Source organism: Amphibalanus amphitrite, unplaced genomic scaffold (genome assembly GCF_019059575.1).
Source record: "Amphibalanus amphitrite isolate SeventyFive unplaced genomic scaffold, NRLGWU_Aamphi_draft 000369F_arrow, whole genome shotgun sequence".
Taxonomy (NCBI): Eukaryota; Metazoa; Arthropoda; class Thecostraca; order Balanomorpha; family Balanidae; genus Amphibalanus; species Amphibalanus amphitrite.
In genome coordinates, this window is record NW_024881863.1 from 339889 (window position 1) to 353980 (window position 14092).

General features: G+C 55.6%; 1 protein-coding gene across 1 annotated transcript; it reads right to left on the reverse strand.

Annotated features, from left to right (window-relative positions):
- Positions 1-643: 643 nt before the first annotated feature.
- On the reverse strand, positions 644-12485 carry LOC122389722 (nuclear pore complex protein Nup153-like). Its single transcript, XM_043382038.1, has 9 exons — positions 12257-12485; positions 9729-9900; positions 8772-9241; positions 7991-8137; positions 6515-6720; positions 6048-6161; positions 2395-5374; positions 1967-2031; positions 644-1618 (listed from the first exon to the last, which is right to left on the reverse strand). Exons 1-9 carry the CDS (start codon positions 12326-12328, stop codon positions 1525-1527), a joined length of 4320 nt encoding a protein of 1439 aa, XP_043237973.1. The 5' UTR covers positions 12329-12485; the 3' UTR covers positions 644-1524.
- Between the last annotated feature and the right edge of the window lie 1607 nt (positions 12486-14092).

Here is a 14092-nt window from a genome sequence, read left to right on the forward strand (position 1 = left end):
TCATTGCCGGAAGGATGATAGGAATAAGGGGAGACATTGGTCTGGGCAGGCACCCTAGTGAGTCGCCGGGGCTGAGCCCGTCCAGGCGACAGGTCACCCAGCTCCCCAGGCACATCGCATCCGGCTACGGGCGTGCTCTTGCGGGCATTCCCGCATGGGGTAAAGTGGCCCGTCCAGCCCGGCTGAGGGGATTGAGGCGTGGGGAGAAGGATTTTAGTGTCCTGAGGATGGAAATGACGGAGCGGTGACCCGGGCGCTATTCGGGCGCCTGGCGTTTCTTGGCCTCTGATTGGTCAGCTGCACAGACCGCATGAATTCGACCGCGATTAGAATCCGTGCAACAGCAGCCTGCTGCAAAAATGGGCAGTTCTGCTTGTTTACCCATGGAAACCTAGCGTCAATGCCGGTAGCGTCATGAAGTGTCAATGGGCCGAAACCGGGCATGCTTAGGTGAACAGAACAGTCCCATAGAAGTAGCCTTAGGTTTTTTTTTAGTCCGACCGCTAGGTGGCAGCAACGGCAGTAAATTCGTAACCCACCCTCCAACCTGGGCATCGGACGGCTGTCGTCCGTCAGTCGCCCGCACATTCATTCTCATTCTCCCAGGAGATGGTCCTTCAGAACAACTCAAATTCACTAAGTCCAGATGCCATGGCGTATATTTGTCCTCGCGCCTTCGAGCTCTGCGAAATTCAACATTTCAGTTTTTAGGAAGCGGCCGCCGCAGCACCATGCGGTCGCCGCCAAACAGATACACTTTTACCATTGTCAATTTATTTCCACACTCTCGCTCCTTCTCTCCGGTAAAGATCTACAGTCCGACCTCCCGATATTTCGCTGACAAAACAATCACATAGTCTCGTCGACGGCGCTGCGGTCCGCCATTCGCAGCAAGTTTGAACTGTTTGAACGGGCATAAAATACAACGGGAGTGAGTCAGCTGTCCGCCACACGACGTCCACTCGCGTCCACAATTTCACCTCGAACCGGCGCTGACCGTTCAATCCCAGAGGCTAATTTGACACATACCGTGCGGTGGCGGTCTCGGCCGCTCCACCGGCGGCGCGGCGCATCGCAGCCGCCTGGCTCAGCACAGCAGCCAGCCGCCTGCGGTGGCCGCCGCCGCCCCGCGCACACCCCTCCGCGGCCGCTCGCTCGCTCGCACTCTCACTCACTCCGGCACTTCGTCACGCTATGTCCAAGGGCCTGGCAGATCACAGAATCGTATCACAGATGGCGTGGCAGTCGAGGCTGCTCTCATTGACGGGGGAGGGGATAAACAAGCTCGGCGACAAACTCGCACGTGAACGGCTGCGGGACCCTGCGCCGCCAGGCCCTTGGTGTCGGTAGCGTCGGAAGGAGTCCGGTCGCCGCCGCCGCCGCCGCCGCCGCCGCCGCGCGCTCTCACTCACACGGGGAATGGCTGGTTGGCTAGGGCCGGCGCGGCGCGGGAGACGGTCGGCGGCGCCGTCCAGTCCACAGTCAGTCCACGCGCTCTCTGTCGCCGCTCGGGCCGCGCGCCGCTCACTTTTTGACGGTGCTGCGCCGTTTGGCCGTGCGGATCTTGCGGCCGGCGATTGTCGATGCCGTAGCAGAGAACGGGTTCGCCGCCGCGCCCCTGTCGACAAAACAGCAGCAACCCGTCGGAACGGTCCACACACTGCTCAATTTAGAGAAAATCCAACGCTACTGCTAGAAAAGCAGCTAGAAGACGATCCATTTACACAAGTTTCCTCATTGTTCAGCTTCAAAGGCTTCATCGAGTTCGAACAAAACATGAAGACGCAGCTTCACGCCACTAATCGATATCAAGTAATTAAAATAAAGCAGTCTTGCTGTCCTTGGAAGTCGGCCAAAAACATACCACAGATGCACCAACACCTGATCTGCACTAGCTCGACAAAAGACTGGAATCACGCTAATGTAACACCGTTTCATCCTGCCATTTTCGCCCCCCGTTACTTACGGTGGCGGGGCGGCGGCTCCGAACGGTGAGGGTGCCGGGGCCGGCGCAGCAGAGGCCGTCGACGGCTGCCAACGAGCGGGGGGCGACGGTCAGACACGGGGAGGGGAGGGCGGCTGACAACTACGGTGTGACAGCAGCCCGGGGGCTGCCGCTGCCAAAACACAGCGACGGTACAACACCGAGGCCGCGACGACGAAACGGCAATGCTGTTGGCGAAAAGGTCCAGGCATGATTATCTTAAGCATTTTCGATTATCGTAAGACTGCATTAAAAAAAGGCGCACGTGCCCTGAGTGCCCATCATTTATTTCAAAGTCGCCACGAACACTCCTAAAAGAACATAGTCAGCTAAAAGGCAATACAGTTTTGCATTCAAGACAACACCTCCCACCGCTTACATTCCCCAAATCCCACCACCGTTGTACTCACCGCTCCGAAGCGGAACACGCCTCCGGCAGGGGCGGCCGGCGCCGCCGGCTGCGCGCCGCCAAAGTTGAAGCTCGGCGTGCTGCTGGCACCAAACGAGAAGCCAGCCGATGGTGCGGCGGGCGCGGCCGACTGGCCGAACGCCGGCTGAGAGCTGCCCTGGCCGAACGTAAACACGCCCGGAGCCGGGGCGGGCGCGGCGGCGGCGGCCGGCGCCGCGGGCTGCGCGCCGCCGAACACGAACGGAGCGGCAGGGGCGGCGGCGGCCGGCGCTGCGGCCGCGCCCGAGCCGAAGTTGAAGGTGGCCGGCGCGGCGGTCTTGGCGGCGCCGAACGCGAACGGTGCCGGAGCGGCGGCGGGGGCGGGGGCGGCGGCCGCACCGAACGGACTGGCAGCGGGCGCGGCTGATCCAGAACCGAACTGGAACACGCCAGGGGGCGCCGCCTTCTCGTCTGATGCCGCCTTTTTCGCCGCCGGGCCGTTGCTGGTGGCTCCGAAGGCAAACACGGGCGCCGCGTCAGCCTTGGTGGTTGCTGGCGCGCCGAACGCGAACCCGCCGGCCGGCTTGTCGGTCGAGGCACCGCTGGTAGTGGAGCTGCCGAACGAGAACCCGCCGGGAGCGGGCGCTGCGGCAGGCGCCTCAGTCGCCGGCGCGCTGCCAAAGGCGAACACGCCCGGTTTGGCGGCGGCCGGTGCCGCGGAGCCGCTGCCGAAGGAGAAAGTCGCCGCCGGCGCTGCTGGCTTGTCGGCGTTCTCAGTCGGTTTTGCGCTGAATGAAAATGTTGCGGCGGGCTTGTCGGCCGGCGCCGCGGTACTGCCCGATCCGAAGGAAAATGTGGCCGAGGGTTTATCGGAGCTCTCCGGGGCTTTCGATCCAAACGAGAATCCCGCTGAAGCCTGCTTCTCCGTTGATTCTGCAGGCTTCGCGTTCGCGCCAAAAGCGAAAACAGCGGTCTGTGAGGTGGAGCTGTCTGAACTCTTCGCGCCAAAACTAAAACCTGTACTGCTCTTGTCCGATTGCTCTGAAGATTTGCTAGCACCAAATGAGAAGGTCGTCGATGAGGTGGGTGGCGCTACTGACGCGGTCTTCGCGTCCTTCGAGGCGCTGTCTGTCGCGGTTGTTCCCGAGCCGGCACCGAACACGAACCCGGCACCACTCGGTTTTTCTGACGAACCGGAGCTCTTGGCACCAAACGAGAACATCGCCGGCGGCTTGTCAGTCGCGTTGGACGCCTCCGATTTCGCCGGCTCGGCAGGTTTTTTGGCCGCCGACTCTCCGAAACTGAAGGTGGCTGTGCTGCCACCGGTGGGCTGCGATCCGGATCCGAAGGTGAATGTGGCAGCCGTCGTGGCGCCGGTGCTGGCCGGGGCGCCGAAGCTGAAGCCACCGTTGGCCGGCAGCACGGTAGAGTTACTGACCGTCTTCGCCTCCCCGCCGGAGCCGCCGTTGCTGGCGTCGGACGGTTTGCTGGGGCTGGCCGATCCGCCGCCGCCCAGCAGGTCCATCACGTTACCCGTTTTCAGCTCCGGCGCTGGCTTCTCGACCGTCCGCTCCGGCTGTTTCCGCTTCAGGGACACGCCGGGAGAACTGCCGGAGCCAGAGCTAAAGTTGACCGCCGGTGCCTTGGCGGACGACTCGCTGGTTTTCGCACTCGCTCCATCGGCTGTGGCCTTGTTGGTACCCGAACCAAACCCGAACGAGAACGCAGCGGCCGCGGCAGCCGGCTTGTCCGTGCTCGGCGCACCAAAGGTGAAACCTCCGGTAGTTTTACTCTCGCTGGTTTTCGAGTCAGTTGCTTTACTAGAGTCCGCTCCAAACACAAACCCGCCTGAGACAGGTTTCGCGGCCTCACCCGCGTCGGCCTTTTTGGCGCCAAAGCCAAACGTGAACGCGCCCGCGGCTGGCTTGGCGGCACCGAACTGGTACGGCGTGCTGTCCTTTTCCCGAGACTCGGGCCGCGGAGACTCGCACGCCACACATTTGGAGACGCCCGACTTGTTCCGCACAAGACACGTCGAACACTCCCAGTCGGCCGCTTTGGGTGCAGAGTCTGTTGCCGCGCTCGCAGTCGGGTTAGGCGTTTCGCAGGCGGCACATTTCGTCGCCTCGGCCTTGTTAGAGAGCATACATACGTCGCAAGTCCACTGACCGGCAGCTGGCTTGAATTTGTCGCCCCACGAAGAGGTGGGGACGAACGGTGCCGCCGTCGCAGACAGTTTGGAGCCGGAGGACGCAGCAGGCACGGCTGGCTTGGCGCTGGCGTTCGGCGTTTCACAAGCGATGCACTTGGTGGCTTCTGCCTTGTTTGAGAGCATACATGTGTCGCAGGTCCACTGACCGACGGCTGGTTTGAATTTGTCACCCCAGGAGCTAGTGATGGCTGGAGCAACTGGGCTCGGTTCGGCCGCCGGGGACGCCGCCTTGGCCGCCGGTTTGAACTTGTCACCCCAAGAGCTGGCTGCGGGCGCCGGCGGGGTCGCGGCTGCCTTCGCCGGGGAGGGAGTTGCCTTCGCTGGCGAGGAAGCAGCCTTTTCCGACGCCGCGGGGGCGGGGGCGGGGGCGGGGGCGGTCCGCTCGCCGACCGCAGCCGGAGCGCTGAAGGAGAAGGTGGGCTCATCCTCGCCGTCGGCCAGTCCATTCACCAGCCCGGCTCCCTCCGGGCACACCACCCGCGGACTGCTGAAGGTGAACTCCTCTCCATTGGTGGCGACCGCGGCGGGAGCGGGGGCACGGCGTGCATCGGCCGCCGGCGGCACCTTGGGGGTGGAAGTAGTCAGGCTGATGGGCTGAATGTGCATGAACGGCAGGCTGACGTCGGGTAGCGGTTCGGGCGACGGCGGCAGCTCAGCAGCCGGGTCTGTCTCGGGCCGCGACGAGTAGTGACCGCGCTCCCGCTGTCGGCGCATCTTTCCACCGGTGGTGACGGACGGAGTGGCCGCCGCGGCGGCAGACGACGACGGCTGGACGGCGAACGTTACCCGCCTGCGGCACACAGCACCGGGGAGTCAGAGCTCCGGCCGGGATGGCAAATTGTCGGCTCAGGGCAATTACATGGCATCAGAGCAACCAGACAGCTTCAATAACATCCAGGGCGAAATGACTCTCCGCGGAACGAGATCCTGATATGGGCCGCAAGGAAAAAGACGGCTATTATAACACAAATGAGGAAAACCTGTTCATTAAACGACAAAGATATCCATGTTCCAGGCAAAACATCCTCATCTACACGCAATTAGTTGAAATAAAAAGGTCCCTCTTGGCTCCAAGCCTCCACCCCATTCTAGCCACTGCGCCATCCCCATGTTCGCCAGCTGAATCCCCCCCCCCCCCCCAGACGGTCCCAACAACACCTCTGCCCCGTCTCACAAGCACCGGAGCCAGTGCCAGCCAGCCAGCCGGCAGGCATTGTTAATACATATATCCAAACTATCACTCACGCCCCCTCCCTTCATTCTCCCTGTACTCTGACCCCCTCCCCCGACTTCCTCCCTCACTGTCTGACCCTCCATATCTGACGGTCTGACTTCTCTTTCCCTCACTCTGATCCATGTCTGTCCTTCTCTCCCTGTCTGTCCTTCTCTCCCTGTCTGTCCCTTTCTCCCTTACTTCCTATCCCTCTCTCCCTCCGTCTAACCTATTCGTCTCCCTGTCCCACCTGCTGGCCGCGTCGTCGTGCGCCGCTGTCAGACTCCTGTTGGGTTCCACAGTGACCTTGACAGGCGGCACCACGTGGTGGACGGGCGGGTCCTCGAGCCGCCGCCGTCCCAGCCTGCCGAGGTCGACAGCGAGCGAGCGGTCGGTCACACGGCGCGGGCACCGACGCACATCGGACGGAAATAATACGTACCGATGATCCCACAGAGAAATCAATACGATACTGTGGTAGATGGAAATACACGCGGGATGAGTGAATAATGCAGTGAGGTGGAAGGTTAGTTACCAAGAAAGATAGCAGTATGCATTATCAGCGGTTCTGACTGGATCAATTGCTCAGAATAGCAGCATATTAGTCGAACAATTCGTATGACTATCTGATGAAGCTGCATCATAAGTTATTGAACCACCTCTGAATATAACTCATCCTCCCTACCTCCCCGCCCGGCCCGTCCTCCGGCTGCTCACCTGGCACCGTGAACGCCGTACAGACCGGCCCGCCGCTGGCCGTCCAGACTGCAGTCCAACAGTCGGTCCCCGGGCGAGGCGACGGGCACGCGGCGCGCGTCAGACACCGGCGTCGACATGCCCTCCAGCACCGACAGGATCCGACGCGCTGTGGTAGACATGGACGCGTCCTCGCCCATCCGAACGGGGGCCGCGCGCGGCCGCACCTGCGCAAAGGGGAAGCAGGGGGTTAATCATGGGCCAATACAGACACTTGGTACACCCCAATAGCATTGTAGGAGATAAATCATATGCGTAAAAAAAGAGAAAAAAATGGGTTCCTGATATGAAATATACGCAATTTGTACACATACACATACCGAAGTACCAAATTTCATACAGAAAACACAGCTGAAAGATAGGGGGGCAGATAGACACACAGGCGGACACACATAAAAGTCACGACCCGAGATCCGTTGATTGGCACTCGGCCGGCTGCTGCCACCGCTGCAGAGCCGGCCCGACAACAGTGAACGAAAACAACCACCGCCCCCGCCGGCTAGCAGCCCTGCACGGCGCGGCTCAGACCTGTATTCCGGCCGTGGGCAGAGGAAGGTGCGGGGAGGGGAGCAGACGCACCACCCGCATACCGATGGGGAGGGGGGGGGGGGTGCTGGCGACAGACCGCGCACGGACGGGACGAAGACAGCTAGCTCACGCGCTCGGTGTTCACACTTGTGGCCAACGACTGGTGGGTGCCGGGGAGAGACAGATTGGAGTGGTTAGGAGGGACGCCTCACGGGGACAGCCGCCTGTCCAAGTGTCTTCTCTTCCAATGAAGGCGTGAGAACGGAGGGACACGGGTCCTCCGAGTGACATCTCGTTTCATCCTCTTCGACAGTAAAATATATGGCACATTACCGGAAACCAGCGCATAGCCAAATTACATTTACAAACCACACCAGCTTAACACTAGACCAGACAGTGGCTATTTCTGAAGGTAAAATCACATTACCGCGAAACAAACTCGGCGGTTGAGCGTCGCAGAACAGCGCAGACCCCTTCCGCTCCGAGCCGTCGGAACTTTGTACTCTGCTCGCCATGGAGTCTGTCAGCCGGCGGTTTCAGAGCAACTTTTCCAGCTCCGGGAGGCCGAGCCAGACGGCAAAGTAAACATACCGGGATGCACGGGAAACAGTGAGACCGACGTCTGGTAGAGCGAAACAACTTCTTTTCCCAACAAAAGTAATGTCTTCAAACGAAGTTCACAGCTGCTCCTGCTAGGACGCTGACCGCGTTATTGCAACCATCCAAAGTTCAAGTACCTCCAAAGCATCGCTGAGACAATAAAGTCAATAGCAAATCGCCTGGAAGGACAAAAGCGAATCTAGCAGATCCTGACATGGCTCGTACCTGGTACGGTCCTCAGGGGAAGGAGGAAAGGGATTGCAGTTCGTACCTACGTGGTAAACCCTCTGGGTGTTTCAGATTCCGTACCTGATAGGGCCCGCTGGACGACCCGGAGCCGGCCGCCGGCACCCGCAGTCGCCGGTGGTTGGCCGCGCCGCCGTACGCCGTCGGTCCCGGGTAGAACGGAGACAGGCCGGCGCCGCTGCGGTTCAGTGACGAGCTGCCCGGATCATCCTGACAAAACAGTAGAGACGAGACCGTCAGAGGGGATAATATGACGCGGGGATAAGCCGCGGTAATGGAGATTAGATAAAGGGAGAAGGGATAGACCAGGGGATCTGATAAAGACGGGGCAAGACAGGTAAACAAAGTGGTCAGAGGACGAGACAAACGGAGAGCACGCTTACGGAGGACAAGCCAAACATATGAAAGAAAGCAGATGAGATACTTTGCTGAGCACAGAAACGTGAAGAAATCACCTGTGCGATTAGCACCAGCTATAACGATTAACGGGGTTCGTAGTTTGCCCATACCCGACTCATGACTCAGTGAAATCCGCTGTGCAGGAATACACTGTACATTCAGCTCCCAAGAAAGCCTATCTTTCGTTTTTTTTTTTTTTTTTTGGTTCCTAAATAAGCATTTAATTACGCAAAAGTGGTTTTGTCAAGCTGATGCAAAAACAGAATTATCAATACGTCATCTGATCTGATTAAGCGTATTGTCCGTGCAACAGTAAACACATTTGTAAACCAAGCCGTACTTTATGGTCGCTGGTGCTACTAACCATGAGCACCAGCCTGCCTCAGAACTTCGTTTGACCCGAGAAGACCAGCCACTCATTAATTAATTACTGTCGACCCCTTACCTGGGACAGCAGAGATGTGTTTAGTGCCGACGCGTTGAAGCGCGGCCTCTTGTTGCTCAGAGCTCCGGGCTGCGGCCGGCCGCGGACGGCGCTGGGTGCTGTGACTGACGAGGTGGCGGCGGGGATGACGGCGGCTGCGGCGGCAGGGGTACCGACTGGGGTCGCCGCCGGCCCGCTGTCGTCGCTCAGCTCAGAGTCATCCTGCTGCAGCTGCCGCCGGCGCCGTTTCCGCGCCATGCTCTCGTCCAGGCTAGGCGGAGGACCGGAGCTCGGCCCGGGTGCGGACACCAGACCGGCGGCGGCTGCCGGGGCCGAGGCCGGGGCGGGCGGCCAGCCGGACGGACCGGCGCCGTCCTCCGCGTGTCGTGCCCAGTTAGAGGTGATGGCCGGCCGCGGCGCCGGACCTCCGCCCGCGTCCGCCATCAGCCGGCCGTCCTCGTCGTCCCGCAGCTGGACAGTGCCCACTGGAACTGGAACAGACGGACGGTCAGAGATCTCCCACATCTCCACATCCTTCCAGTAGCCCGACATCTCCACCACCTCAATCTCCAGCCGCTGCCGACTCAACACTTCCCTCCTGTCTGACTTCACCGCCTATTCATCTCACCACGAGCTCAGAGATAACATTCCGGCTCCCCTGGCCGGCCGGCCCCCATCACCTGACCGTCCCCTGGCACGGCGGCCGTCGGCGGAGGCCCGTCCAAACACCGGCCCGTTTATTTAGCTCCCCGTTCACAGTCCTCCAATAAAACATGATGACGCCACCTTGGCACCGGGACTGAGACAATGTCGTGTTCGCCGCCACCTGGCGCCCAAAACAGCCATGTTTTGCAACAGAGATGCAAAACGAGTCCAAAAACTCTCATTGAACGAAAACCTAACCATAGCAAACTTCACAGAATGATACAGTGAGACAATTCATCCCGCTGAGTGTCGAGGACGTTCGGTGCTGCTCACCTGACGTCTGCGCGCTCCAGGCGGCCGTCTCGGCCGGCGCGTTCAGGTGGTTGCGCCGCGTGGCCGGTCCGGGCCGTGACTCGGGCGCCTCCTCCTGCTCCTGCAGCCAGGTGGGCACCCACGACTCGGGCAGCAGGCGCGTCACGGTGCCCGTCAGGCGGCCCAGCAGGCCCTGTCGAGGGGAGAGGCGCAGTCAGATCTCAGATAACCGCACACTCTCCACTTTCTAAACTACACACTTTCCACTGCGGGGAGGAAGTAGGGACAATGGGGCAGGAAACAGTGCGCAGAAATGGTGTAAATAGGATTTACTGGATATTTCACTTTGCCACCGGTTGATGAGAGTAACATGCCTAGATAGATAAGTGATACAACTTTGAAGAAGGTCTTTGCATGGTGATTCAGCATTTATAAAGCTATGTAGTATGTACCCTGTTTTGAGATCCTCCACTAACTCAGGTGATTTCCTTCTTTTTATGCAAATTTATGATGTTACTTTGGGAAAAGATGTACATTCCTTCAAAATATGCTTCAATTCTACAATGTAGAACATAATTATGGTTTAGGATAAAATAAGCTTTAAAAAATGTTTGATGATATTCATAATTTCATGGAGTGGTGCTCTAAGAGCTATCTCACAATCGAGCAACTAAAACCAATGCTATGTTATTGGTTATTGGGATTGGTATGATTACACAGGTCATTTTGAAATGGCTGTCAGCAGAAGAGAAAATAGGTGAGTTAAGACCACAGAAAAACTCATTGACTCTCAAATTAAAAGTTGCACCTTTTGAAACAATGCTGAAAACTTTGTTTTATGGACATGTTAAAGGATACTTAAATGGGAGACAAGCCACCAGCACCATACTTTACACAGCACTTCTCATATTCTGACCCATATCACAATATGTGTCACATTGACTTGATAAAATTGGTTATCATTCAGTTTTCACACAAAATATCAAGTTTGAAGCTGCTGAAATGATTTGAACACTAACCCATGTTTCAAAAAGGCCAAATAATGATTTCAGTTAGCATTACTTAATCACATATGCATATTTACGTAGCCATACATTTAGTAGCATGAGTACCACAGGCTGCTATTTTATTAGCCTTTTAACTTTTTAAGTATGCAATAATTCCTAACAGCTTTAGGCATTTGAAGCAAAGTAAGAAATTATTTAAAAACACTTTTAAGCTGAATTGTTAAAAAGAAGTGGCCTTATTTCTCACACTTTATGAATGGTGATAGCTGATACTACACTTGCTGAAAGACAAGTGTTAAGCTAGGAAGGTCAAGATAAGGCTGCACACAAATTGATAGTCAACTATCAATTCATGGTGATGTGAGGATGCACCCTCCCTCTCCATCATCAGAATCCAGTCATTCATATCCCTGTTCCCACAACCTTATTCTAACTGATGGCTAGCTCACCACAAAACAAGGTAAGGACAGACCCAACTGAACATGCCCTTCTCTAATCTCTACAAATGTTTGAATAATTTGCAATTCTCATTACAATGGACAGGTCACTGAGAGCACCATCTGATTGCAAGTCTAGCCAAATGATTCAACCCCTTTATTTCATCCCACAGCCATTGCATGTTCAGATATCAGACTGAAACATCAGCACCCCAAAACAATCAAAACATGAAAAGTGGCAAGGATATTGCTATAGTTCATTTTTTGTGTGGTTCGGCTCCCAATTCAAGTTCATTGTCGATACTGTCACACACGTTTTGACAACTTCTGCATTTGGCAAAGAAATTCAATCTATAAAATATTCATTTTCAATTTGTGCTTGGTAAACACATTTAATTTGTCTGCTAAAATGAGCAGGCTGTGATAGTGTCACACGTTGAGGCAACTGGCACTTGGCAGTTGCCATCATTTGACACCCATTTCCTTATGATTTATCAGTGTTATTGAGGTCATTATAAAAAATAGTTCTCCCCATGGTAATTATGAATGATTACGTAATAATCCAAGCCCTATGGCACAACATCATCATCACAACTTTTTTTTAACATTTGAGCCCAAAATGCATGTATTGGTATGGAATTAATCCAGGATGATTTATATGCTAAAATTGGGTGACATTTAATTTTCCAAGGCCCACTTTTACCCTTTTTCCTGGCTATGTGTGATTAGTTGAAAATAAGCCTCGAGCCAAACCACTTATGATGAAGAAATTAATAAAACATTACCACTTACAATATCAAATGAGTTGTATGATCTATCCCACATTATGCCTGACAATTGCAATTAAATAGAGCATTTAGGCATAATGTAGGTATGAGCACCATCACTGGCATGAACATGTGTTTGAAATTTAGGTAAAATGTTGTAGTCTGACAAATACCAAGCCACTGATGGTCCATGGTATAGATGCAGGAATTTAATTAAAGTATAATCATTCGTTGCAAATACCGAGTATGTACTAATAAAAGCCGGCGATTTGAAATAACGGTACACGGCGGACATGCACGATTACATAAATGGCGCACCTCGTGGGCGCACAACTCACCTGACGGCGCTCGTATGGCTTGTTCCGGTGGGATCGCTTGTCCCTCGCTTTCCCACCCCCCTGGGACGACATAACTACGGATTTTGTCAGGAAAACTTCTGTGGTAAAAACTTCGGGCTAATTTCCGGGCACCCAAACACCCCACACGTTCGTAACCGACGAGTTACTCCCGCAGAGAAAGATGGCGCTGGAAATTTTGTAATTCGTGCTCCAATTGGTCAGTTTCCACAGCGCGACCTTTTGCAAAAAATATATTTTATTTCTTAGCTTGAGTGCCAAGAGGCACAGGACAGCTAAATTAAAGATGGTGCTTGCAACGCTTTATCAAGGATTGTGCTAAGCCTTTTTATTTTTATTCATCATAGGTTACTACACATACGTCTCAAAAGTAGAACATTTGCTGGGAAAAATCAAATAAAATGTTTTTTTTTTGTTAAAACGTTTTGCAAAATTCAGCCTTAGCAGTGTTTTGGAAGGTAAAACTAAAACCCAAGGTAGAACTAATTCTGTACATACATATAACATACATCATGCTAAAACTCATAGTTTGTTTGGGCCTTTTCACATTACAAACTCATCCCAACGCCAATATCGGCGTGGCAGCTGCTCCATCAGCCTGAACGTACCACGAGTCACTGCCGTTCGTTGCCGACGAACTGGCCTTGAGCTATAACGACCACGACCCATGGCCCGTGCAGCAGTTCCGGTGACTGAGGCGGGGGAGAGGGAGAGCGTACACCGACGAGGACGAGGTCCGAGCTCAGATGGCCGGAGCCGTCCGGTCTGCGCAGCCTCATAGATGGTGTGGCGGGCACATTGACATCGGCCAGAAAACTAACCTCTGGTTGCACCAGGGGTTAGTTTTCTGGCCGATGTCAATTTGTGCCCGCCACATCATCCATGAGGCTGCGCAGACCGGACGGCTCCGGCCATGGTGATGATTATTGATTCCGGAATGCAGGATCGGATGGAATTGTACGTGTACCTACCTTAGCCTACCTCTATCTAAAAACAGCATTTCGGATTACACATGTGTCGTATGGTCTGGTTGTGTTGCATGATATGCGTCCAACAGATGACCCTGTTGTTATTATCTGACCTACTGCATTCCATTGACACCCGCCACGCCAGCTAGTACGAGCATTCGGCGACCTATCCGGTAACGATTTCCGAAAATCCTTCTGCCGGTCCGCCGGTCCGCTGTCCGTACGTTCTCCCGTCTCATGACTGGAAAATACCCGCACGGCTCGGGCACCTGGTAACAGCAGTTACATAGCAGACAGGCATTGAGGCCATCGGCAAATCAAAAGACGGCAAGGCACACTTCCCAGTTCCCCGTTCCCGACTCCCGAGTCACCGACTCCGACTGCCGTGGTTGAGTCAATGAATAGTCACCGACCGTCACGCCTTGCAGATCGCAGCCCGAGGCGAGCGCCCCTCAGTAACGTATAGGGTTCTGTCCCCAGTGACCGCCAGTCCGCAGACCTGACCTTCAACCGGGCCGTCACTTGGCGCGGTGCCAGGTGCCCGGGCTGACGTCACGGTCGTCTGCTGTGACGTCAGCAGATGGATTCCGTCGGTGGAGGTCGAGTCACGCGCCTGGGACGGGGAGTGGTGTCCGAGTAGGAACTAGGAGTGCCGCGACACTGCTATGACGGGGCCTAACTTGGGTATCGTCAAGCAAAGCATCAGAACAATATGATATGACTAAAATGTTGCTAGAGGGAAAGCATCCTCGAGTTCACGCTCTTCACGCCGTCCTTGAGCTGAGCGCACAGGCTCTTCTGAGGACCGTATCTCGGTAATTTTCCGTATCCGGCGCTCTGCCTGGCCCAC